The sequence below is a fragment of the Onychostruthus taczanowskii genome, unplaced genomic scaffold (assembly GCF_017590055.1).
Source record: "Onychostruthus taczanowskii isolate IOZ18803 unplaced genomic scaffold, ASM1759005v1 scaffold165, whole genome shotgun sequence".
Classification (NCBI taxonomy): Eukaryota; Metazoa; Chordata; class Aves; order Passeriformes; family Passeridae; genus Onychostruthus; species Onychostruthus taczanowskii.
In genome coordinates this window covers 304,612-331,491 of record NW_024498851.1, presented here as the reverse complement: position 1 = coordinate 331,491, position 26,880 = coordinate 304,612, and the positions used below count along the sequence as shown (strand labels likewise).

The window sequence follows — 26,880 nt, the reverse complement described above, 5'->3', positions numbered from 1 at the left end:
CGAGTGCGGTGAAATTCCTGGCGGGGGGAGCGGGAGGTGGCGGCGCTGAGGGCTCGGAGCAGGAGGCGGAGGGCGGCTCGGAGCCACGGCCGCGCTGCCCTGCCCGGGACCCTGCGTGCTGTGGCGGCCGGCGCCGAGCCAGACCCCCGGCGGGCGCGGAGCGGACGGGCTGAGGGACGCTCGCCGCCACCTCTCGCAGAGCCAGGAGCCGCGCCGTCCCCGCCGCCGCTGGGACTCCCTCCCCGGGCAGAGAGGGGGAGAATGACGGAGCTCCAGTCCGCCTTGCTACTGCGGAGACAACTAGCAGGTACCTGGACCGGCGACGGAGGAAGGAAGGGAGGGCGGCGGGTAATCCGCCGCGGGGGAGCAGCGGCCGGGCGGCCTCGGAGGGGCCGCGGCCCGTAGCGGGGGAAGGAAGGGACGCCGGCTCGGGGAGGGGGCGGGCGGGAGTGCGTGTGTGTGTGTGAGGGGGAAGGGGAGATTACGGCCCCCCCTCGCCGTGCTGTGCCCAGCCGGGAGCCGAGGGAACTAGGCCGAGCGGGGGAGGGGGAGCCCGACCGGCGATTGCTGCCAGGGGAGCCGGGGGAGGGGAGCGGGGCCGGCACGGTGGAGGAGCGTCCCCATGGCTGTCCCCGTCCCGCCGGGGAGCGCGGGGTGGCACCGGCCGCGCTTGTCGGCACCCCCCAGCCCCCCGGTACCAAGCCTGGAGGACTCCGCGTCCCCTCCCCTTGCGGTCCCGTCTCCCTGGGGCGGGGGGAGAACCGAGCCGGAGCTCGTCCCGCAGCGCGGGGGATGCGTGCGGGCTGATGTTTGGGGGTGTTTCTGAGGCGTCGGAAAGAAGGGGAGGAAGAAGGATCGTTCCCCCTCCCCCGGAACGAGGCACTCCGGGCCCAGGCTGACTCTCCGCACTCGCACCCCTTCCCGAGGGGACCTGCGGTGCCCTCGTCCCGCCTCCCCTCGCCGGCTCTCCCTCACCTCCCGTGCCCGGGAGGGGGAGGCCGCTGGCCCCTTTGTTGTCAGGAGAAGCGGCGGGGGCTCCGCAGGCACCGGCTGGGGGGGACATGACCGAGCAGCAGCGGGTGCGGGCGGGGGAGCGGGGGTCCGCCGGGGGCGAGAGGGCGGGACGGGCGCGGGGGAGGAGGAGTTGGGGAGCGGGCTGGGGGACGGACACGGCCTGGGTGCTGCGGCCGGGCCGGCGGCGGAGGGCAGTGGGGTGTCATCGGGGTGTCAGACGGGCTCGGTGTCGCCGCGCCCCCTCCCTTTGTCCCCGGGCGGGCGGCCGAGCTGGCCCGGCCCGGCCCCGCCGAGGGGCCCCGCATGCGCGGGGCCGCACAATGCGGCTCCATGTGTGCGCTGCCACACTTAAAGGGAAACGAGCCGGCAGCGCTCCCTTCCTCCCTCCCCCACTTGCACATGTTCGCCGCATCCTCTGCCTGCTGGGCCGGGATACGGCGATCCATTCGAGGAAGCGCAGGGTCTGCGCGGTACCTTGCGAGAATCGGGTCGCCTTTTTCGTCTCTTACGTAAAAACTGCTTTATACCCAGTTAAGGAAATGTGTGCCAGGTGTACCTAAACTCAGGCAATTGCAGCACTGCCTGGAGTTGGCCGAGTAGCCATACAAAGGGACAGGGTCACTGGGTGGCACAGGAATTCCCGGAGGAGGATTTTGGCCCGAAACTTCAGTTAATGTCGTTGGAAGCCTTAGGGTGGAAAGCAGCATTGTTAGCAGTAAGGAGATGAGGTTGCATAACCGAGTATAGCGAGCTGGATGATGTGTTTGTGCATCTCCAGCACTGTTTTCTGGATTTGGATGGTGATCAGTTTGAGAAACTTCAATATTGTTAACTACTAGCACAGAACGTTTTACCCCTTTAGCGTACAGGTCTTAAACAAACCCCAACAAATCTTGTACTGTGGCTAAAAATCGAATACTGTGGTCTTAGTCCTGAACATCAGCATGCACCTGTTAATGCCCTGGTAACTGCTGAAGTTATTAGTGACACTCAGTGAGGTGTCTGCACGTTCAGATAAGCTAATAATGCCTCGGTATGGGCTTACTGCAGGAGCTCCAGACTGGATGTGATGTGAAGCTTCTCTCTCCTATATATGATCCCTAAAGGGAAACAGTGTGGAATAGTTGCTTTCTAACTTGAAAATAAAAAGCATTTGGTAACGTAGAGTAGTTGTTCAGCTGTCTGGAATTTCTCTTTTAGTCTAGTAATTGTGCTCCACAAAAGAAATTTGGACATTTGGTTGAAGTCTCTTAATAGTAAGTATTCAGCTTCTGTGGTGGTTTGGTGTTTATTTTTTTTTTTTTTTTGGTCTTGTGAGGTCTTAAGGCCTTGTGTAAGCACAGACTGGTTGGATATGTAAGTACATTTGTGGACTACTAGATATAGGGGTTAACTTCTGTTTAACTTTCTGCTCAGTCTTATCTGAAGGTTTTATGTGTACTGGTAAAAACTGGGGAGCTTTTCTAGTTGCCCCTATTACTGATTCAGCTGTACTTACTGCAGCCATTTTCTTGCATCATGCAGCTATTCTGGGGGTTTTGTTTTAAGTAATATCAATACCTTTGGTATCCCTTTACACGTACTAAAAGAAATTGAAACCATATTAAAAGTGACTTTGAGTATGCATGAAGTATGGTGAGCGTTGAAGAAGAGTCTTGAACTCTTCAGAAGTCTTACGTGGAATAACTGACCTGAGAAAGTTACCATGAATGGAAGAAACTATTTTCTGTGTGACATCTGAACTCAGCTGGCACTGGACTGACACTGGTTTTTCTGGTGTCAGGCTGCCTGAAGTCTTAGAGGATGAGCTTTGTGATTTTCCTTCCCTACTGCTGACTGTCTTCCAAGTCTCACCTGCTCCAACATGTCCCTTTGTTAATACCCACATTGTTTCTTCTACCTCAGACCAAAAGCCACCACTCTGGTGGTATTTTCCCCAGTGGGACTGATATTCAGTCTCTGCTCCATGCAGTTTTTGCCTATATCAGGTGTGGTGAGTCATGGAGTTGTACCTGGTGGTTGGGTTTTGGAGAACAGTAAAAGGACAGTTGATGAGTTATGTGCTCTAAGCTAATTTAAATTGCTGTAGATCATTCAGTTGTGCTTTGATAAGGACAGATCTGAGGCTGAAGCAAGACATCCAGAAATGAAGGGAGGTTGAAGTGAGAATCTGAACCTATACAATGGTGGAGCAGTAGACGAGTATAAAAATTCCTTAATGGTGAGACCCTGGATATTTCTTTTTAATGCCTAGAAGAAAAAACAGTGCAGGAGGAGGGAGAAATGTTAAACAGTAGTTCTCAGAGTGGCTACCTGTTTGGTCCCCCATATGCTTTGGTTCTTAATTATGGGGAAAGAAGGTGTCTGGCATGGAGCAGTTTAATGAGCTGTTTTAATTCCTGAGTCCTTTGTCAAAGTGTAGGTCAACTGATGAGGCTGCTGGTTGTCAGTGAGATGTAAAACAGTGGGCCTTACTAAACAGAGCAAAACTTGACAACACAAGCTGAAATTGCTCCAATGAGTGTATGTAGACAGACTTCTATATTTTTTTTTTTTTGAAAGCAAGCTGGCTTGTAACTTGAGCAGTGAGCTGGTACCACAGCACCATGTACAACATGCTTGTGTGCTTCAGTGGCATGTTCTGGATGCTGATAATGCTCAGAGAGAAGGGACATTCAATGACAGTCACAAAATGTAATTTCAAGTTACATGTGGGTTATTTTTTTAATCTCCCGATTTCTGTGTGGCTTCACAGTGCCTTTGCTAATGAAATACTGAGCTGGATACCCCAGGGCCTAAGTGTAGTAGCTGTTTTTATATTGACATGTGCTTGCCCTCATTTAGGCACAAGAACAATTCAAAGTAGTAAGAACTTTGAGTAGTTTTTATGGGTTTGGATTTTTTGAGGTTTTTTTAAGTCTTAAGGAAGTGATGATTTGGGATCTCTTAATATCAAAGCCATTTAAAAAGGGTGGTCTAACTAGAGCTGGAGGATCAGATGTCTATGGATATCTGTCAAATTAAATGCGGTTCCCTCTCAAATGAACTTAATTGTAAGCTGTAGCAGCTTCTGGAAATGTCTTAAAATTCAAACATATTTGTGCTTACATTTTTGGTTGGCGCTGTTTGGGTTTTTTGGTGGGTGGGGTTTTTTTGTTTGTTTATTTTGGGGGGGGGTATTTTTGATTTTGGGGGTGTTTGGGTTTTTTTTGGGGGGCGGGGGTGGTGGGTTTTTGTTTTTTTTTTTTTTTTGGAGGAGGGGGATACTTTGTGGCTTGATAATAATGTGAAATAGAAGCCATGACCTGTCCGTTTGTTCCAGGCAGAGTGCAGGAAAAACTAAAAGAAAACAAGTGGCCCCTGAACTTAAAAAAATGTAGATTAGTGTAGCACTGGGTAAGCAGAGTTCACCCCTCAGGGGAGCTGGTGGAGGATAAGCTTCTTTTTACAACCCCAAAACTTGATGTTCTTTAAAAAGAAATGCAGACAACAGGATGTAAAGCTTCTCTTCCAGTCTCCAATGCTGTCAAGCCCAAAGGTTTTACAGACTGAGGTATGTCTCTGAATACTTTTATTTAATCTTTCTGCCAAATTCTTGCTGACACAGAGACTTTAGAGTAGGCAGACTTGTCTAGTTCAACCAGCAAAATCACATAGGGAGGACGCAGTTAAATCAGTAGCACACAGTGGAACTAGAAGTGCGAGTTCTCTGTAACATAAACATGGAGCATTGGCTGAAGTTGAGCGGGGTTGTAAATAATATCCAACTTAGGATACAGAAAAAGCCACTCTAATGCTTTTCTTAATCATGAGGAACATGGCATTATTTCAGTTTGAAGTGTATACAGCTTCTATTTCAAAGCAGAAATGTCTAATTAAAAATTAGGAAGCTGGAAAACTGTATTAAATACTTAATGTGACAGTTGAACAATTTTTATTTTCTTCTGCGGAAGAATATACTGGGTAATGTTGAACCAGTTGAATTTTTGACAATTAGGTAGGACTTTTAAAGAAATCTATTTGAGTAGTGAATGGAGAGGGAATTGCAGAGTGAAGATCACTTTATACATCAAAGCTGAGATGCATGTTTCTGGGCTGGCTGGTGTATAAGACACCTTTGTTTACAGTTAAGCACTGGCTTACAGTAAGTTTGTCTGTAAGACAGTCAGTTGAGTGGCACTGATGTGAAGTATTAATTTGGTACTGGATTGCCTGTTATCTCCTTTGTGAAGGTCTGTTCATATGGACAGTAATACTCTGTATTATCCCAAAGAATTAGGACTCCAAGGTCCTGCATGTGTAAAATGAAGCATTTTAATTGGTTCTGAAATTATAGACACTGCTACATACTGTTTTTAGAAGTCTCTTTCATGTTTTTAGATGACCATCAATTTTTTTGGTCTAATGCTTTTTGGGGTCCTTGGGTACAGCATGTGTGTAGCAGTCACCTTAACCCCCTGGCAGCACAGGGCCCTGTTACAGCAGATGAGATAATCCTGTTTCTGTGAGGCTGTGCTGACAGAATTATCAAAGCTGCCTTTCTCAAGCTGACTTTATAGACAATATCATTGCTAAAACACAGGCCTTGCTCAGACTGCAATCACTACAACACCACAAGAGCCTGAATTTCTGTTGCACTGTAAATAACATGATAAATGTGACTAATAGCGAACTTTGCCTGCTACGTGTTAGTTTTTCAAATGCTTCTCTTGTAGGAATAATCTGAACTTTGCATCTTCAAAGGAAAGAATATTTATAACAGCACCACCAGCAAAATTTCAGAGGTGCTGGCAGTTTTGGAAAGTGAGGTTTAGCTAAACTATAGAATGGAAAGGCTTGATGACTCAACCACTTGCTTAAACAGGATGAAGCAATAACCTGCCTCATCAAGGAGTCACTGCCTTGGCTCTGCCTAGGTCAGCTTACTAATCTTTCAGGAAAGAACCAAACTTACCATTAGTTCAGAGTTCTTTCCTTCTCTGCTCCCCCCAAACAAGGCATTGTAAGTTACACCACAGTAAGGGCATATGTGGATCTGGTAGTACAGTGATTTACTCGTGTTTGGTTTGAGAATAGTCGAATGGGAGGATGTTGTTGGAGATCCTCTGAAGTAAGGAACAAAATTAATACCATTTGAGAAAATGCTTTCATCAGAATTTCTGCTTTGTTGGCAAGAGCTTCATTTGGAGATGTTAAATCATGCAAAAACCAACTAAAATGTCTTGACTTGTGTGATTGATACTGATTCCAGCTTCAGTATTGTAGTTATTTGCTGCAGAGCTGCAAACGAAGGATTTATTGATTTTCTATGTATATATATTTAAGAGAAATTGATAGGGATAAATCAAGTAGAGTGAATGGTCTTCGGATGAAGCCACATGTAATTATAGCTGATTCTGCCTTGACTTTTCTGTATATTGTTGAAATTTCTTTTTAGTGCAAGACAGACTTGGAACAATACATGCATGTTCAACTAATGTAGGATTACTTGGTCCCTTCTGTGCTTGGTTGGTTTTTAGTTTCCCCCAAAGCCTTGTGTTAAACAATTTGAAAATAAGTGACCTTTGTAGGTGAAACTTGCTTGCTTCAAGTAGGCATTCTGCTCAATTTTCTTCCTGTGGTGTGTTTAATCAACTTCTGTTTTGATGTAAAGTGTAACAGTTTGTTCCTAGCATAGAGATGAGGTTCTAATGAAGTGGAACTGATCTGAAGGGTGGCTGCTCTTCTGAAAGCAAGAACTAACCAAATACTAAAATGAGTGTGCAGACTTGGTACCTGGAAAAAGGAGAGCAGGTGGCTTGTGTGAGGAGGAGGGCGTGTGACTCCTGAAACTCTCCTGTCCACTTTTTGTTCCAGCCTATGGGAATGGAGTCTGGGCAGCGCTTCACGTGCAGCAGGCCTTTGCTCTCACCCAGCTGCACTGTGCTTCAGTTTTCAGTGGTGTGTGCCTATCTTTCAGTGTCTGGTCTTGATGAAATCTTTTACTTGGTCTTGAGTAGGCTTGAGCTTTAGGCCACCCTTAAAGTGTAAGTGTTCATACTTGCTTTTCTTTCCTACTCGCAAGTCCAAGGCATATCAGCTGGAGCAGAGATCAGATATCCAGACCTTGTAAGAACACCAAGTATAGCAATCTAATTGAAATGGGGTTTCATAAAAATATCTGCTCTCCTGGACAGAAATGTTAGCAGTTTTTGCACAGGTTTAGAGTAATAATAAAGACTTTTTAATAGAAACCCTCTGTAAAGGTTTTCAGATACAGTCTCTGTGTGTGTGGATAGTTAAGGGAAACGTATTTCTGTGCTGTCATCATACACCTCATAGGTCAAGCTGGCTGTTTTTTTAGCTGGCTGGCATTTGCTGTTGATCTAGAAGATGGTTGTCAGGAGTCATTTAAAGGAATGTCTTAAAACAATTCTAAATAACAATGTGCCTCAAGTTAGCCTATGCAAACCTGTTATTCATATTATAAGCAGGAGAGAAAACAAGCTGGAAAATTGTTCTTGACTTGCACAACAACTTAGGTGTTAGCATCTCCCTCAGATGTTAATATCTCCCTGTGGCACAGGCATGGCATAGAGCTTTTTCAGTGGATTTCTAATGTTCTGTTTTTGTCTATGAAGCATACACATCCTGGAACCCTTGGCTCTGTGCAGCAGTGCTGTTTCTTGATAAATGTGTATGTGACTGCTCAGAATATACTTGGATGGATTTTTTTTTTCTTAGCTTTAGTCTAATGGGAATTAGCTTTTAAGAAATTAATCAACTTCTCCTGCCCTTGGTAAATTCAGCTACATTAATGACACCTAGGATGACACCTGTCTTTCAAATTCCAGCAGCTGTGTACAGTAGGCATCTAAAACTTGAAGTCTCTTTGCAGGTGAGAGAATTAAGTGTGTGTAGAGTGTGATTCATCTGACCTGTTTTTGACACCTGCTTCGGGATGGGATAATCAATGGTGTCTCAGAAACTACTCACCCTGATAAGATCTCTTGAATGCTGCAGAGGGTGACCATCTCAAATGCAGACAGATGCAGGTACCCATTGAATACTTGTCTAACTCTTAAGAGTGGAAAGAGGCATCAAACGTGGAGGACAAAGTGGAGGTGGCATTTCTGTTACGCTGGGTGACAGATGAATGTGGCTCTGTGCTGCAGTTGACTATGGGCAAAGCACTGAATATTCCCTGGTGACATAATTGCTTCCTTTTACGTGTGGGTTTCCCAATCAGGGTTCTTCCAATTCTTTTTACTATCCTTGTTTTTCCCTTCCTTATAACTCTTCCTCTCAAAATTCAGAATTTACTGGGAATGGGTTTGTTGTGGTCTTTTAACAGACCTTATTCAGCCTCCATTTTAACCTGGGTAGTGTAACTGTGCTGGATTCTGGTCTGATGTGATACACAGCATGCTTCTAGCAGTCTAGTCAAAGAAGGCTGTTCAGGAAACATTTTACCTTGATTTCTACCAAAATTACATGGTGATGGTAATTTGAGCATATGTTTTGAACTTACTGCTAAGAACCTTAATTCTCGAAGCATAACTTTCAAAACTTCAAGCAACACTGGCATTCAAAGGTTTGCATCAAATGAATATATTTTGTAATTCCAGTGATTTGGACAGGAAAGTAATTTGAACAGCACATTCGCTTTGAAAGAAAAGATTTGTGGGCTTAGTAGGCACAACGTGGTCCACAGTAACTTCAGATATTTGCTTAATGGCAAATGCATTGAGGGAGGGGGAAGCAGACCTTCCTCCTGTAGTGTGGGATGTTGGAAAAGGACTGGTTTCAGCGTGTGTGCACAGAAGGGTCCATGTGTGAAGAGTGCTGCAGAAGGAAATGCCTCACAATAGGTTGTGACTGTTGTTGCCTGTCTTAAGGACGCTCAGGTGAAATGGTGCACGGGAACAGACCGTGGTCTGGGTAAACTGGGTTGCCAGGTTGGGTGAGTTGCTGGGTATCTGTGCTCTATTTGAGACTGTTGAAGAGCTGGTTTTGGGATCTGTGAGAGAGAAATCTAAAGGAGCATTGACAGTGTCTAATGATGTCCACCTCCATAGGCTTATGGGATTGTGGGGAGCTCCTTAAGAACCAAGGCAATACCAAAGACCTGCAAGTTCCTGGTTGGTGTGTTAAGACTCAATTTTCCACTAAATAACTAATCTGAACTTCCAGTTGTCTGTCTCCAGGTATGCCATGAATCCTATGACTGTGCAGCTACAGAATATACAGAATCAAGGAGCTCAATTTTTAGCTTAATTCTAGAATAATGTGATGACGTTACTCATAAAATAGAGTAAATTCTATTTACTCAAGTTTCTCGGTACCTTAATCCTCATACTAGTGGCAATTTTAGGGACTTTGGGCTAGTGCTGCTCTCCACTTGTTTGCAAAGCTGAACTATGGCCATGGCTAGGAATTTGTCTGGGAATAAACCAAAAATCAAACAAGAAACCTGCAGCCTTGTCCTCTGTCCTTTCAAAATCTGCTTCCCTGTGCAAATCTAAGGAAGTGTTCACAGGTATAGCTGAGGAGATGGCAAGTGAAGCAGTACACAAAGATGTGCAGCACTGCACTGAGATGCAGCTTGCCTGTTATTGTGCAACCCTTCTTACAAATTGTCTGAGCTCAGAAAATTTGATTTGTTAATGTCTGAAGTGCTGCCCTTATTAAGAAGGAGTAATGTGTGGAGTGCTGGAAATTAGTTGCCAGGCTAAAGTCAAACCTAAAGCTTCTGCTGAAATGATTGGTAGAATCACTGCTAAAGATGGGTTTGTCTTTATTACTTTAGTCTCCCTTCAAAATAATTCCAATGTCCTTCAGAGACTTAATCTGTTTTAAGTGTTGTCTGTTTGTCACTCCCCCGGTGCCTTTCAGGAGTGTGTGCATGTTTGGTGCTACGTTTTGTCTGAACTTCTTGGATAAGCTTGTGGAGCAAGACAGAACATGACTAAAGATGAAATGGAGAGCTTGGGGAATACATCTCCACAGAGAGATCATGTTACTTTATGATAATCTCAACCCTAGTTGTCTAAAATCCAAGATGTACAGCTGGGTCCTGCATGGAGGAAAGTTTTGGGAATCATAACTGACCTCAGTGAAGTAACAGGACTATATGGAAGTCACAGTGTGGGATACAGAGAAGAGTTTAGAATGAGGATTTTTGGTGTGAACTGATGCTGAAACAACAAAAGTCTAAGGTGCAGCAGATATCAAGTGCTGGCATGGCCTGCTTGATCTGAGAGCTGTGTAAGCCAGCTGGATGGTTTATCCAGAGGCCTTAGCCAGGACTTGGGCTCCCTAGACTGGTTTTGTGTTGTACTCTGTTCACTGGCTGCACAAAACTCAAACACTGTGTAATTTACTAAAGAGGCTGCTATTAAAAAACTATAGGAGCTCATATTTTTGAAAGCTTTGTACTGTAATGTAGCTTAAAATACTGGCAGAGTTGATAGGCTGTGGCTGTCTGGGTGAGACGTCAGGCTGAAAAGTTTGGATGCCGTACATAGCTCTCCTAGGGAGCTATGGGCCTCGTTCTGCTTAGTCATTTCTGTTGATGCTGTTTTGCTTTGGGATTGGTGAAGTCTCTTGGCTTATATAAAGGCAGTTTCAGTGAGTGTGGGAACATCAGTAGCTTGATGTAAACTAAACACTGAAACTGGAAGTGCAGCCCATGGTGCTGTGTTGGCTTAAATTTAAGGCAGTGGTAACTTTGTCCCTTTAGCCCTTACTAAAGCAGAACTGAGTGTGTTGTGTGGCAGATCATGTGGAAAGGGAGCCATGGAGCTTTAAAATCTGTTCTGGATTTAAACAACTCTGTTGGATTATGGGCCTTTAGTCTTCCTCACCTCCCAAATCAGGTATTGGATTTAATCCCAGGTTCAGGACTGGGATTAAAGGAACTGAATGTCTAATTTATAAGCAGACACTGGATTCTGTTCCAAGTATGTTGCTGCTTGGCAGCTGTCCAGGTGTGTGCTGCTTTGGCTGTCAGCTGCTGCTTGGTCTGCAAAGGGCTGTACCTGAAACTGCTTCTAGACTGAGTGCATGTTCTGGATTTTTGTTTTCTTTTGCTGGGTAGAAAAATGCCTATTAATCAGAAATGCAAAAAATACTGTCAGAAATGCTAAACTACAGACTGTAATATATCGTAGTTGCAAGTAAATGGCATTTAGTTAGGCATGGACATGATGGAAATATGTTAATGTACTCATTCATGTTTAAAAAGTACAGCATATCTTTAGCTGAAGAAGAAATCTCAAAGTAAAGCTATTGGAAAAATAATGTGTAAGGATCCAGTTCTTCATAGGTGTCTGGCTTCTCTGCTTCTCCAGGACTTCTAGGGCAATTCTTCAGCAGGGCTTTGTAGAGGACCTGTGCTAAGAGCTTGTTCCCTTCTCCCTGCCTGGAGAAGGGAGCTGAATCCTTTGCTCTACCCACGTTTGTCTGGTGGAGCTCCTGTCCAGGCTGCAAGCAGTTAATGCTGTGCTCGGGGACACTGGCAGGCGCAGGGAGCAGGTGTCCCCTGCCCCGGGTGCAGCGTCAGTGACACCGGCCTGGCAGCAGCTCTGTGTCACTGAGCCGTGTGTGTGCGGTCCTTTTGTGCCCTGCCTGCATCGCTGTTCCTTTGGGGTTTTGGTGCGTGGATTTCACTCCTGTGTGGGGCTCAGAGGGGCAAGAGGCGGGTGGTACTGCTGGTTAACTTCTCTGGTACACGACACTCGCTATATCCAGGGAAAAAAAACAAAGCCAAACAAACCTTGGGCCCTTGGTGTTTGCAGGTTTTAATGAGTAGCAGCTACTGGCATGGTAAAGCAGCCAAGGATGATGCTTTTCATGTCTCGGTGCAGAACTTTCCTGAGACTTCCTTTTTTGTCTGCCTGCCAGCCATGTTGTTTAGTTTAACATAAATAATCTGGATGGAAAAGCTCATTTTTAAATTGCCGTTGGTAATTCTGCATACCTCTCGTGGAGAAGGTGTGTATGAGTTTTTATTCATTGTTTTTCCTAAGAGTGTTTCTGCAATCAGCAGCTGTTTGAGCTGTGCTTCAATACTGCTGTCATGGAAGGAAAATAACCTTTTTACAAGCTGAGGCTGATGGCACCTCCTGTGAAAGAAGTGATGTGCTCATTTGCTTTACAGGCAACATCCACTAAGCAATCTTCTTTAACTGAATATTTTTGTTAATGATTGTCCCTTTCATACAGTTTACAGATGTTCTACATCAAAGGAGTTGGCATCCAGGAATCTTACTCCTCCTCCCAAGCTCTCTTGCAATATAGTGCTACATGGTCCTAGGTGGGAGTCAGTGTGTAAGAACTGTCTCTCTTTGGGAATAAATACACAAAAAATGTTTTGAACTACTTAGAGATCAAGTTGTTTGAGGCTGAGACAGATGTAGAAAGAAATTGAAATAGCACACGTTGAGAAGAAGAGAAGAAAATGTGTATATTGGCTTTGGAAATAATGTGGCATATTTAAATAGAGAGAAACATTCTGAATTTTCCAGTCTTAAGTTCTGGCAGTCTTTAAAGTCTTATCAGTGAGCAGTGATGACTTGAAAACAATAAAGAAGCTAAATGTGAGGAGTTTGAGTTACAGCAGTTCATGCAGAACTCTGCACAAATCCTTTTTTCTCTGTGGAAATGCAGAAATGATGGCACTTGTGTTTCACAGGCTTAAATTCAAGTTTGAAAGTCTTAGGTGAGATAGTAAAACCTATTATTTCAATTCTTTCTTCTGTAGTTACTGCAGTGGGTATTCTGTATTACAGTATTAATAACATCTGAAAGGATGATGTAAATGTCCTGAGCAGAGATGGCTTGTTTTTATAAGAAATAGGCAAACTTTTTAAATTAAATGCTGCCTGAAAAAGCAGGTTATATTTGACTACTGAGGTGGTGGAACTTCTAATAGACCATGCTGAAGAAATGTTTGTATTAAGGAGGTAGTAAGAGACTGGTAAAGCTCTCTTTTAATATGAGATGCTCACCTAGGCTGTCTGCCCATCCAGCTAAGATTGAATAGTTGTTCAAGCTTGTGCAGCTGTTTCCACAAAGTTTCATAGATACCAGAGTCTGAAAACTGATTTGCTTAGAGGAGGCATGGCCATGCTGTAGCTTTTGGGTTTGAGGTTTGCATCTTGGTTAGAGAGCCTGTGATGTTGCCTTTTCTTTCAGGCATTGTCGGGAAAAAACGTGGTTGGGCTCAGTACCCAAATCTTTGTCTTGCACCTTGGGTGCACTGATGACTGACCTTATCTCCTGATTGCACCCTTCTGAGTAGCTCCTAGGAAAAGCCCTTTCAATATGTCCCTTGAGATTTTAGAATTGAGGCATCTTTGTGGGTAAGTTTAACTAAATTAGTAATGACTAAAGTTGATATTCCTGCTGTCTCCCTCTCCAGGACCTTGGTGTCCTTCACGTGAGCCGAGCACTTTGTTTTCCCAGTGTGAACTTAGACTCCTCTGTGCAGAACTTGAATTGATTCTTGTTGCCTTTTTCAGCCACACTTTGAGTAGTTCAGAACTTAACTGGCACCAGTGACTGCAAGCTTATGGGCAAATCAGTTTGGACTTCATAGCAGCTTTTTCTCCAGAAAGGTACAAGGTTCTCACTTGAAGTTCCTCTAAATGTGCCTGAGGGCATTACAAGGCCTTTTGAACTTAAAGCTTTTAGGTTACAAAATGGGAATATGTAGACAAACTTCTGTGGAGCAGAATAATGAGGACTGCATAGAGTCTGACAGATTTTAGAATAAGTATGGTTGGTTGTTTTTTGTGTGTGTGTGTTTTTTTTTCCCCACAATAACTACCATTCTTAATTTAATCTGGAAATTACTGACCATTTGAAGGAATGACTTATTTTCCCCTTCCCGTGTCCTAAGTACCCAAGATCTGTCAGGACTTCGTATATACTGTTGGAAATGCTGGATGAAGAATTTGGATTTGGTATAAATGTGGCATTTAATACAATTTCTGACCTGAAGCTGTCAGTTAATAGATGTTCTCACCTTCCTACCCCTACCACTGGATTATAGGCAAAACTCATTTGAAATGTTTAATTCCAGATCTTACAGGGCTTTTTTTTTCCTGGAGCAGGCTGAAAACACAAGTTCAGTGGAGTCTAGACCTAGCTGTGACTTGTGTGTAGCTATTTCCAGAGAAGCTCCTATCTGGCAGTAACTGTATGAAATAGCCTATACACGTAGAATGCTCTATAGCTTATCATTGATGGAAAAAACTGTGAAGCAAAGGGAAGAAATAAAAACACACAACTCCATCATATCTGAGCAGCATAGCAGCTTATCTTCTGTGTTCTCTTGTACTAGTTCAAAATATAGTAAATCATTATCTCAGAATTCACTGGCACGGGCTTCAAATGCTTTCAGAGTCTGGAAGAAAAATCATTTAAACAAAGTAGAATGTTGCTTTTAAATAAAAATATAATGTGACTTTGGTCTTCTGTTAACATTTTCTAGAGTTAAAGACAGACTTTAGTTAAGCTGGCTCCTTGGGGGTTTTGTAAAGCTCTTGTATTATTAGAAATCCTGTTTCCTGACTTAAACACTCATTGGTATCTAGTTTAGGTGACCATGTCCCATAGTTGTGTGTTGTTCTGGCCCTTCTGCTCATGTTATACTCTCAGAATTTTAGGGTCAGACATGGTCCCATGGTCCCCACTTCTGGCAGAAGTGTTTGTGGTGGGGGAGCTGAGGGCACTCACTCAGGCCATGAGAAAGTGCCAAATGTCACGGGGTTTTTTGGTCGTGTATGTACACAGGAGCAAAACAAGCCAACGTGTATTCTAGACACTTAAAGTTACTCTTAAATTCTTTTTCCTACACAGAGCTCAACAAAAATCCAGTGGAAGGCTTTTCTGCGGGCTTAATAGATGACAATGATCTTTATCGATGGGAAGTCCTTATTATTGGTCCTCCAGATACACTATAGTAAGTACTGATACTAATACAGCAATGAATGAACTCGGATTTACTCGTTCTAGTTTGCTCCTAGTGAATAAAAGCTAACCAAAACCTTGTGCTAAATCAGGTAATGCTCTTCTATTGCTAGCAGAATACCTGTAAATAGCTGGATTTGCTATGTAGAAGTTCTAAACTGCTTTGCTCCCCTGGGAAAATGCAACAGTGATCTCTTTGTACTTGTATGGAAAAGAAAGACAATGGGTGCACTTAGAGACAGCTTCTGTTTTCTTTCACATGTAAGTAAGGCAGATAAAATCCACTATTTGCTGTTGCTACTGGGAGGCTGCCGTTCAGCTGATAGTGCTGATAGTTAAACCATAACAACTTCATGTGTGTGATGGCAGGAAAATATTCAATTCAAGTGGGATGTAGTTGGAGGAAACCTCAGCAGTCCACAGAATTAGCTTCAAATCCTGTCACATTGAGATGGGAGAACTTCCAAGTGAGACCTGGAGTACTTGGGGGTGATCATCTACTCCACTTTCTGGGAAAAGGCTCTCTGCCCGGGAGAGGTCAGTTTAAAGTGTACTCCAGAAGATGACCTCTGTTCTCTTCATTAAGCTGTTGCAGTGGTAAACTACTGATACAAAAAGCCTAGTGACATTTACTTGAGGTCAGTTTTGGTTGCAGCATGAAGTTCTGTATGTCTGTCAGCAGACTTCGAATAAGTATTTAAATGCAGTAATCAAATTGCTTGGCTTTTCCTCAAGCTCACTGCGCTGTGGTTCTCATGTCTTGCATGCGGTGGTTTCTCCAACTTCTGTTGACTTTTTCTGAACATTATGTTCTCACGGCTGTTTTATAAATTCTGTCAATAAATAAATGCTGCTTCTAATTGATTGTCATCTTGAGTATTAAAAGTTGCAATAGTGGTTGTTTTAACTCCACTTTTATAGGGTCCTGAACTTTTTTTGAGGCTTTTAGGTAAGAAGCTCTCTTCTGTTCCAGGCCCTGGTTGCTGTTTTTCAGGGTAGTATTACACTGAGCCCTTCTCCCCTGGGCTGTTTGATAAGGATGGTCACATATAATAGTTTAACTTAAACAATACTCAAACATCAGTCTCATTCCCACTTCATTTATTCTGAGTTTACTTGAAAAGACTTTAGACTTAGTGCATTACTCTATGACAGAAACCCTTTTATAAGGAATATTGCTAAAAATGGCATTGATCTCCCTTAATTGGCAGCTGCATTTAATTGATTGATCCCTAATGTATATCCACTTTAAAACCTGTATTTATATGCAGGTTTTCTTATATGCAGGGATGCCCTACAGCCTAGTAGCTTTAGGATCTGCTTCTTTAAAAAGGGAAAGAAGGACGTTTTCAGCTGGAAGGAAAGGGTTTGACTGGTTTGGGGCTATCAACAAATGCAATCTAGCTCTCCTTTGTCTTGACATTATGGATGTTAAAACAGTGTTTCTGGAATTCTTACCTCTCCTGGGATGAAGGATTCTTTGGAAACTGCCTGCCATTTCTACAACTTGTGAAAAATAAATGCTGTGGGTTCAGATCCCCTCAGCTGCTTCAGAGAGCCAAGTTACTTAAAGGCAATGCTTTTCAGGGTTGTTTTTTTGTTTGTTTCTTTGGTTTTGGGGGGATTTTTTTGTTTGGTTGGTTTTGGTTTTTTGGGTTTTTGGGTTTTTTGTTTTTTTTTTTTTACACTTGCTAGAACTGCAGCCCTTTGGTTAATGGTGGTAAAACATGTTCTTTTTCTCAGTAGCCGGTGCACTTTAGAGACTGCTACTCCTTTACAAATACAGGAAAAAGTCTGCACTGAACAGTTTTTTGTTCACCACTCCTTTTGTCCGTGTGGCTGCTGAGGAGTAGCTTGTCACACCGTGAATCTCATGCCATCTTCTTTGGAGGTTTATGTTCCACTTTTTGTTCTGCCTTGGCAATTCCAAATTTTGTTACAACCTTCAGTTAGAAGAAATGACAGTAGCAGGACAAATATTATTGACATTAGCAAAGTATTCCATCTGTAAGCCTTTCCATCTAATACAGACCTTCACATTTTTCAAAAGGCACTATTCCTGGCCTGTAACTCCACATAAAACCTGGATGTCTCTTGTTTATTATTGTTTTCCAGTTGAGTGGGTAACTAATGCAGAACACCTCACTGTCATGCCTGAGTCACTTCAGCTTAATGTTGAAAAGGTGGCACTGGAAGTCTTTTAACATTTGCACACAGCCACACACATCTACACACAGCCAGAGCTTTCTGCTCACTGCTGCAGACTGAGACACAAAGTTAGGACTGAGGCCTCTAGCAGAGGAAAATGGATGTCTGCAGGGCTGGACTTGAGAAAGGCAGTTATTGGCAATACCTTTTTTTTCCTGTTAATAAATGTACTGTGAGGAAAAAATATAAGTTGTGATTCCAGATGGTAAATTCCTTGGCAGTTTTTTTGATTCTCCTCCCACCCCCATGGTTCTTCCCCTCTGGAACATCTTCCTGGTTCTAAAAAAGATCATGTTGGGGAACTGGCAGTATCTTGTGAAAGGATCTTCTGAATGTAGAAGCTCTTTACATTGCATATGGAAGTGTTGATACTGTTAATTACCAACATGATGTTGTGTGAGGTGTAAACTTAGAACATCAGTAAGTTCTGATCTTCAGTTTAAGCTTACAAGAAACTCTACTAAGATATTTTTGATTCCCCAGTGAAGGTGGTGTTTTCAAGGCTCATCTTACTTTTCCAAAAGACTACCCACTGAGGCCGCCAAAAATGAAATTCATCACAGAAATCTGGCATCCGAATGGTAAGAAATGTCAAAGTTTCAATTTCTTTTTGCAGTTCAGAACTAAAATGCAGAAAGTGAAGACAAATAGAATACATTTCTGTTCATGTTAGAAATTTGAAACTCTGCTTTTACTTTGCCATCCAGACTTAATAGAGATGTAATTACAATGGCAGAGTTTTTAATAGTGCTACTCTGAGCACATAAAATACTCTTAAAGTGTTTTCAGAAGCTGTTCTGAGTAGGTTCTTGCATTCTTTGTAATTGTTCAGGGATTTTTTTCTTAATTTTTTTTCTGAAGTGCAAAATTTCTGAGGAAAAGCTTGACTTCTATAGCTGCTTTTTGTTATACCTTCAATTATTTCATCTTGCTGTTACTGACTTGGCAGTTCAGTATAGAAAGCCCAAGGTTGTCCTCATCTAGTGAAGCGTGAAAAGAAATCTTATAGTCTCTCTAAAAGAGACTTCTCCTAATGTCTCATTTTACCTATGGACTGATGGAGATTGGATGGGAAGGTGAAATAAAACAGAAGATGGTTTTACTGGGAAAGAGAAATGTTCTTCAGCCTCAGAAACTGTAGATGTTGAAAGATGGGAGGAGACAGTGCTCCCATCAAAAGGACAGGGAATATTTTAATGCTGTGTCAGTTTCAGCTCTGGAAATACCAGAGTACTTGTCAGGCACTTTCTAATTCCAGCAGTTTAAATCATATTTCAATATGTTCCAGTAATATCCAGCTGATGCTGTTGCTGTGGAAAAAAAGTCACTCTTGAGTTTGCTGAACTTAACAGAAAAGGCTGTCTAAATAAATTTTCTTGAGAGTTGCAGTGTGGTGTTAGGCTGAGTCTTTCCTCCCCTCCCCATGTGCCCTCTCTGTCAGGAGTCCAGGCACATTCAGACTTCCACCAAGCCCTGCTTATTACACTTTAAGTTCTGCAATAGTTAATTACTTTCCTTCTTTATGAAGTGTTTTCACTAACAGTGTTTCAGACTAGCTGGAATGAAGATGAGCAGTTCATGACTGTCCTGAAGAAATGCCAGCATGTTGTTCATGACTGAAATATGCCTTGTTCTGTTTTGTAGTTGACAAGAACGGCGATGTCTGCATTTCAATTCTTCATGAGCCTGGAGAAGACAAATATGGCTATGAGAAACCTGAGGAACGCTGGCTTCCCATTCACACAGTGGAAACTATAATGATTAGTGTTATTTCTATGCTGGCAGATCCCAATGGTGATTCTCCTGCTAATGTTGATGCAGCGGTAAGGCTTTCCTTGGTCTGCCAGTTGTCTCCAATGTAGAAGCCTTGCAATGGAGTTCTGTTTCTGGTTTAGCAAACAGTAACTTTGGGAAGAACCTTTTCTGTTACAGGCTAAGGCTACCATTGTGTTGGGAAAAGCAGTGATGTTGTCAGACAAAACTACTAATTAGCCTTGGGAAGTTTCTTTCACTTCTCTAGAGCAGTCTTCCTGTCCTGGATTAGAGCAGTGTAGGTCTGTGCTCTGAGAAGGTACTCAAAAGCTTTACTGGGCATCTGACCTTCAACTTAACAGGGAGGGTTGTCCCAGACTAGACTGGCTCAGGAGTGAGGAAAAATGGTCTGATTTACAGCCAAAGACCAGGGTGATTCTGCAGGTGTGAGATGGAAGGGTTTGATTCAGCACAGTGTTCTGGACCATGGCTTATGCTGTGTGTGTGTATAAACACAGCTATCAGCTCTCTAGAAGAGCTGTGTTTAGAGCAGAATATAAGAATGAGGCTGAAAAATGTGGTGGGGAGAGAAAAAAGTTTCATTTCTGGAAGGGCATAGGGGGACAGACTTCAGGCCCTGCTCATCTGACATAAGTGACATGCTCTTGAATTGCAGTTCAGCAGTGAGTGTTGTCTTCTCACAAAAGAGAAGTTCTAGCTCTTCTAGCTGTGGGAGTGAGGAAGAATGAGATGGGAGTTGTGAGATGCAGAGTTTTGTAAAGGAATGTTAACCTGTTCTGTCAGCCAAACTATACCTTCCCAAAGTGGGTGGCAATTTAGTACTTTCCTGGAGCCTTTGATCTGCTATGTTACGAGTATTTTCAAAGGTGGTTGAGCTCTCTGAAAAATCATGAGAACAGACTCATGTGGAACAAATTTAATAGGAAGAAAACAGAAAACAAAAAGTTGCAGTGAACAATTTCTTCATTTATCCTTTTTAAGTGTTGGACGTCTCATTTTGTGTCATGTTATTGGTGGAAACAGACACCCAGGAAATATGGACATTTCCTGCTGAGGGCACCAGGAGGAACAAGTTAATAATGAAATACTAAAAGTGCAATTAGAATTCTTCAGTTCACAAACTCATGTATGTTGAATGTAGCTGGCCTAACCGTGGAGAAAGCACATGTTTTTGAGTTCCTGACATCACACTTTTTGTATTGTGCCCCACTCTGACAGCTACTTCAGGAGTGGGTTTTTATGTTTTTTGGTTTTTTTCTTAGGAAAGTTAGACACAAAATGAATTTGCCTTAGGGTAAAGGTCAAAAATGAAACCAGCTTTTTCTAGCTCAGCATGAAAGAATCAAACAATCCAAATTTGACTGTGAAGACAGTAGTGAGGCATCACTTTGGATGCTAGAAGCTATTTTTGACTGTGGCATTACATGTTTCAAGGAACTTCTGAAGTGCTACTGGAGCAGTTGGTTCTCCTGCTGGATTGTAGATCTCTTCATGTTAGCAAAACACATACTCAGGGTAATGAAGAATCAGCAGCTCCTCTGTTTAGTACAGCAATAAAATTTGGCACTTACTATAAGATACTTTGTCTGCTGTCAGTGGTTTCTGGTTTTAAGTGAGTTTAGTGAATATGGTGTTACAGGCAATTTACAGGATTATAGGAGCAGGGGATATACCTGCCTTCAGGAAAAATGAACTATGCATGTTGGAGTACTGTCTCTTGGAGTGGGCGAAAAATGAGGATCAGGAACCTGAACAGATATTTTGAAAAACAAATAGAACAGTTCATAACCAAAAATTTCATTTTTGGTGATTCAGCTGTCAAATTGGAAACTTTGCTTGCTATTCAAATCTGAACAATTCATAGAACTACAAATAGAAAAAGTGGAAACAAAAATTAAAGCTCTGAAGCTCAGAGGGCACAAATTCAATGCTTTTCTTGGCTTTAAGCCATCTTGTGTAAGCTGTCCTATGTCCCAGTCCAAGGAACCAAATGTTTGCTGCATGAATTGCTGAAAAAGAACAACTAATTAGTAGCCTTATTTGTGCTTTCATAGGAAAGTTAAGATATGCTGGTCTCTCCAATGTGCTGATTGTTTAAGTGAGCTTGGAGGTGATGAATGTTAGGGTATGCCATTTATCACTCAAATGTACTACTACCTTCACTCCAGGTGGGGGTGAAAAGGTGTTGTGTGCTAGATTGCATCAGGTGAAACAATGTGGGGATTTTTAACCCCTTCCCTCACCCCTGCAGTAACAATATATTGCTTGTATCAGAAACTCAGAACTGTAGAACTTCATTAAATAAGGGGTTCTTTATATTTTCCCCACCACTTCTGACTGGAAGGCAGTACCCAGCACATCAGTCTTAACCACACCTGATGCTCCTGTGCTTTCATCTGGGCTCCTTGTGAGCCTGGCACAAAACAAACCTGGCTGCACTTTCTCATGTAGGTTTTTGTGATACCTTGATGTGTGCATCTCTGGGTTCAGACTTCCCTCTTAGCTATCTTCCTGCTCATCTTTATCTTGGCTCTTCATCTCTGCTGTTCTGAAATCAGATCCCTGTCACAGAGACCAGCCCTGTAGGTGAGCTGAGTGTTCTCCTAAGGTCTTTCTCACAGAGCCAGTATCTTACAGCTGTATCTAGCTAGGAGGTGTTTGCTTTCAAAGGACACTGCTGTGCCTCTTCTAGATACTGTGACTTCTGTATTTCTGTCCTGGAGTGTCCTGGCTAGATTGAAGGGAACTGAAACTGTCTTTAAAAAAATCTCAGAGTAACTGCTGGCTCCACAGTACCTGTATACCTTTTTCACCACTGCAGTTAAAGACACTGTCTCTAACACATAACAACAGCTTGTGATCTGCAGGTTGAGTTTGTTGCTACTTTGCAGGCTGAAGCAAATAGATTTTAGCACAGACAGTGTGAAATACTGGTAAGCCACCAGGTTAATCTTGGAATGTGCCGAAAATCCAAGGGGAAAATTACATCCTCACTGTCTTGTAAGCAGCTGGCACAGAAACCCAGAGTAAACTTCAGAAAGTCCTGAATACCACAGATTTTCAGTGAGGAGCTCAATGATTGTAAGCAAATTTAGGTGTTGACTAGATGGCTAATGTCTGAAAACATAAACAAGAGTCTTCCTAGAGCTTTTACAACTCCTTGTTGTAGGATTGACATCTGAAAGCTGTCTATTCAATTACAGAAAGAATGGAGAGAAGACAGAAATGGAGAATTTAAAAGAAAAGTTGCCCGCTGTGTAAGAAAAAGCCAAGAAACTGCTTTTGAGTGACACTTATTCAGCAGCTAGTAGCTTCACTTTTTTCAGGGTAAGTATCCCTCTCAAGACAAGTCAGTTACCTGAGTTGAGGATTTCCTGCTTAAGTGTTGCTGAACTATTTTTCTCCCCCTCAAAAGCAAAAAGAAACCCCCAAACCGTTCTTCTCAGCTGCATGATCTCAATGGAGCTCTTTGCCTGTATGCAGTACTAAAGACTAAAAGAACTTAAGTGCACTTGACAGCCTGTTCTGCCAAAATTGGGGAGCTTCTCTTGTATTCTTGTGTTTGATGCTGTTCAGAAGTTGAACTTCTCTTTATCAGAATTCATCCTGCTTTATTAATGGCACTTAGAGGTTACTGGAGCTGTAATAGAAGGGGGTGACAATTCCTTGGTATTCATTATTGTGAAGAACACTTATTAGAATCTTAAAAGCATCTTGAAAGTCTTGTTATCTCAGGAGCTGTGGATTATCTTGCAGATGTTGGTGGCATGTTGCACATAGGAGTTAAATGAGACTTCAGTGAGATTGCCAGGAACCACTGAGAAGGGTTTGTTTCAGGTATCTGTGGGAGTTTTAACAGAAAGTCTCCTGGCACAGCAGAAAGCATCAAATTGAGATATTACCAGTCAGTAATATGAAGAAAGGTGGTGTTCTCTTCAGCAGCCCAAAAAACATCTTTAGTGAGGAAGGCTTGGGAACAGCTTCATAAAAACAGCTGTGTTCTGCTTGGAAACTGAACTGTGGCATATCTGAGAGCTTGGACAAGTTTTGACCTGAGAGTAGCTGACGTGATATTTGCATTTTTTGCCACCCTGTTAAAGAGCTTCTGACTCAAGATACTTACTCTAATTTACACAATCCCATCTCAGTTTTAATGGGACTTTATTTTTTTTAGTAACCTCTCATAGAAAGCTGTGTATTAAAGCCTGGCCCTTAAATCCCTGGCCTTTGGTCATTTTATCTTGGGTATGCCAAGGAAAAACTTCCTCCATGAGCTAATAATTTCCCACTGTTGCTTTTCAAAGCAAAACAGAACTTCAACATGAAGCTGCCTTTTCTTAATGGTTGGTTTGGCAAATAAACTGCTCTGACCCATTTGGCTGGCAAACCCCAAATCCATATTTACTGGTTACCTACAGCATACATAATTCACAGGGACACAAATGTGGCACTGTATGTAGTTCAGACTGAACCAGAGCAGCTTACTACATTCTTTGGCTGGGTAGTTTTTTTTAATCGCAGTTGTACAGGAGAGAGTTCCTTTCTTACCCTTTTGTAAACATGGTGGGGGGGTTGGGGGAAGGCTCCATCTGTGACAAATTAGTTCTGCAGTCCCTCTTTGCAGAAACGCTTTGATTGAAAGGAACTTTCTCCAGTATGGATTAAGCACGAAAAATGCTTAATATTGATCAAAAGACTAAGCGAAGGAACAGAAAGTCTTGTACAACTGCCTATAACTGGAGTGCAAGAATTGTTAATGTTGCTGACTTTTTTTTTCCTGTCTTGGAGAAAGGGAGTAACTGTGAGTAACACTCCAGAGTATCCTTAACTAACCTCAGCTCTGTTGCCATGTTGAACTTAGCTGTAGTGAAACAATGCTCTTGACAAATATTTTAAGTAATTGGCTGTGTTGCTTTTCTGGAAGGCAAAAGCTTTTCTAAGTCTGGTGACTCCTCCCAAGTGAGCGATGGGCAGGGAATTGGATGAGAAGGGGCCACAGCTGGTTTCAGACCAGCCCTGTGTGATGGGGGCTGTGGTGTCAGTGCTTGCTGACACTGCTGTGCCACTTGTACCTGCCTCTCACTGTAAGCAATGCACAGACTCTTCAGTGCTCAATCTGCCACGTTTAGCCCTGTGTGTGAATAATCAAAGCTTTACACGCTGCGCGCTCGACAAGCAACACGAGTTACAGGAGCCAGAAAGTCTGATAATTGAGCTTGGACACAGTGTGCTGAACTAACTCCAGTCTTTCTCAGGTGATGGGTTTGGATTTATCCATCTTCTGTTCAGAGGTATGTGAAGCTCTTGAACAAGTAATAGTTAATCTTCTTGAGCTTGAAAAACTAATTAACATCTTGAAAATAATTGCGGGTGAGGAGGGATTTATTTTAATACCTGTGATTTCTTTGCAGGTCTCCAATTGAGAAACATGGCACTGTTTTTTTTCCTGCACTCTACCCACCTATTGCTGGACTTCTGTTGTTACAAGTTGGCAAACACTGGCTGGAACTGGGCTGCAATAAAACATGCCAGTTATCAATGCTGACAAGAGCCTAACAAGTGCCAACACAAGATGATTACGCATTTTGAAATCTAATGAACTGCTTTAACCTTCAGGAAGAATTGTAAAGATGTGTACATAGCACAACATGATCCGGATAATATATATACTGTTCATGTACATCCACAAATACACATTGTACCAAATAATGCTGTCTGTAGTTAGGGATAGAATTGTGTAAATTCTAAAGATTTTAGCAGGTTTTTTCTCTCCCTATTCATTGTTTCCTGAGTTAAAAAAAACAGCAACTTGTGAAGCATGTCAAAACCAATTAGGATACTAAGTTGGTTTTTTTGGTTTTGTTTTTTTTTCCTCCCACTTTAATTTTCCTTTGACCCACCAAGGCTTAATTAAAATTTCTTGCTTATTAAAGTTTAGGTTTTTTTGGTTTTTTTTTGTTTTTTTTTTTTTTTTTTTTGTTTTTTTTTTTTTTTTTTTTGTTTTTTTTTTTTGGAAATGTGGTCCCTTTTATTTTCCCCATCAGAACTTACAATTTTCATAATTAAACCCTGAAAGGATTTGCTATCAATTACTTGTGTCTTCTTTTATGATGACCTTTGTAGTCTCAAAGGTGCTTTTTTTTTCTTCCCACCCCTTTTTTAAACCCAATTATTCATCCTTCTTGAATTTGGTATAGCAATAAAACTGGCCATGGAGCACCCTTGAGCAGCCTGATGGATTTTTAACTTCCAAGAACTTGAGTGCTTTCACTTGGAAGTTTGGTTGTTGACTAAGTTAGTCCAAGATAGGAATGAGCTGCTTTTTATGGGTGAAATTTTTGGTTTGCCTTTTTCATTGCCTGTTTGTGGGGTGGGGTGTGTGGGGGGGAGGCTTGTTTTTTCTCAAGGTTGAGTTCAAGCATGCACATCTGTAGGCTTTCAAATGACTAACTTCTGGGTTTGGTATCAAAAATAGTTTCCCTCCTTTACTCTTTTCTGTGGCCCTTCATCTGCTTTGCCTTCTACTTCAGAGTTTTCCTCACCTAATGTACAAAGAAAATGGCGATGTATATTTTCATGTAATTTGATTTTTGGAATTCTGTCACCTTCTGTAGTGAGTTCTTCCAAAATATAATTTTTTCCAATAATGATGTGTCAAACTGGCTGTCTTGAGTATCACAATAGGAAGGGTACAGTTGTAGCTGGAGCACAACTTACCTGAACATCATCAACAACACAACACTAGCAAACACTTGAGCAATTGGACATGCTGTGCGTCATCTTGAATAATGAAAGAGCAAACAAAACACACACCTTTATCCCTATTGTAACCATCTCTGGCCCTCTAGTGAGCAAACACTCATCTCAAAGTATCTGCTCAAAACAGTTTTCAAGCCTTTGACCAAAGACACTTTATAGAAGAACTCGAAACTACTCAACTCTTTTCTTTCCACAGCACAGCATAGCTCACTAATAAATCAAGAGTTCCAGTGTCAAAGAGTCAACTTTTAAGAAGCCTTCAGTCCTATTTGGCTGGCTGGACTTCATTTTATGTTGCTGTGCAACATGCACATGTTGAAAGGCACATATTGCAGGTGTTGTGAGGGGGGCTGGGTTGGAAGGAGGTGACAATTTTTAGAGGCAAGGCAGCCCTTGAGGACAAAAAGGCATTTAATCTAAGAAGACTTAGAGGGAAGGGTACTACTTCCTCCTGTGGGTGGTTTAGATAAACAGGTATGTTTGATATGTATATTTACATATTTGGAAATGATTTTTTTTTTGTGAAATCATTAGTTATATTTGCTTTTAGATGGCTAGGCTGCTACTGCGGCCAGGCAGGTGCATGCAGTACTTAATCCCCCAGACACCAGAGGTGATTTGAGTTCCTGTTGGAGCACTTGTCCAAAAGGTCTTCAGAGAAGGTTTCTTTCCTACCAGCTGACTCCCCTTTTCCACTTAAAGTTGGGACTGCAGAATTTCAGTGGCATGGTATCATTCTTTCCATTAAAAAAAACAACTGGAAAAAAGCTGATCTTATTAAACCTACCAATGGACTTACTCCCCCACAGGCTGACCTTCCTTTTCAATTTCCACAGTGTGTCTAGAACTGAGGCAATTCCAGGTATTTGCTGCTTTCCTCAAGTTCAAGAGTGGTCTCTCTTTTATCTTCCAAAGTACCACACACAGTACTCACAGACTCACCTGTAAATTCACAAAATTGTTCAAAGCTTTATGTCTATGCTTTCCAGAATTGCTTCTTTGATCTTCAGGGGGGGTAGGCCTGGAAATGTTTGTCTTGCTTCAGTGGTATGGAAGAACTGGGAATTCCACAGCACTGCTCATTCCCCTCTGTAAATTCAGATATATATTTGGCTTACCCAGATGGTTTGTGATCCCACCTGACCCAGATACTCCCCAGGGAGGAGTGTT

General features: G+C 42.4%; 1 protein-coding gene across 2 annotated transcripts; it reads left to right on the top strand.

Moving 5' to 3' along the window:
- UBE2G1 (ubiquitin conjugating enzyme E2 G1) lies at positions 1 to 25,598 on the top strand. 2 transcript variants are annotated; one of them, XR_005952269.1, is made up of 7 exons: positions 1 to 307; positions 14,860 to 14,962; positions 17,662 to 17,759; positions 18,823 to 19,001; positions 22,155 to 22,278; positions 24,207 to 24,242; positions 24,363 to 25,598. XR_005952269.1 is itself a non-coding variant. In XM_041399569.1 (6 exons), the coding sequence occupies exons 1-5, from the start codon at positions 262 to 264 to the stop codon at positions 22,239 to 22,241; spliced, it is 513 nt and encodes a 170-aa protein (XP_041255503.1). In that variant the 5' UTR covers positions 1 to 261; the 3' UTR covers positions 22,242 to 22,278; positions 24,363 to 25,598. The 2 variants fall into 2 exon arrangements, 1 of the variants encoding a protein (XP_041255503.1); XM_041399569.1 differs by lacking the exon at positions 24,207 to 24,242.
- The last annotated feature ends 1,282 nt before the right edge of the window (positions 25,599 to 26,880 follow it).

Excerpts from the sequence above, each read along its gene's own strand:
- UBE2G1 (XM_041399569.1), top strand. The coding sequence starts at position 262 with ATGACGGAGCTCCAGTCCGCCTTGCTACTGCGGAGACAACTAGCAG. Across the intron at positions 14,963-17,661 it reads GGTCCTCCAGATACACTATA|TGAAGGTGGTGTTTTCAAGG; the intron begins GTAAGTACTGAT and ends TTGATTCCCCAG. Across the intron at positions 17,760-18,822 it reads AGAAATCTGGCATCCGAATG|TTGACAAGAACGGCGATGTC; the intron begins GTAAGAAATGTC and ends TCTGTTTTGTAG.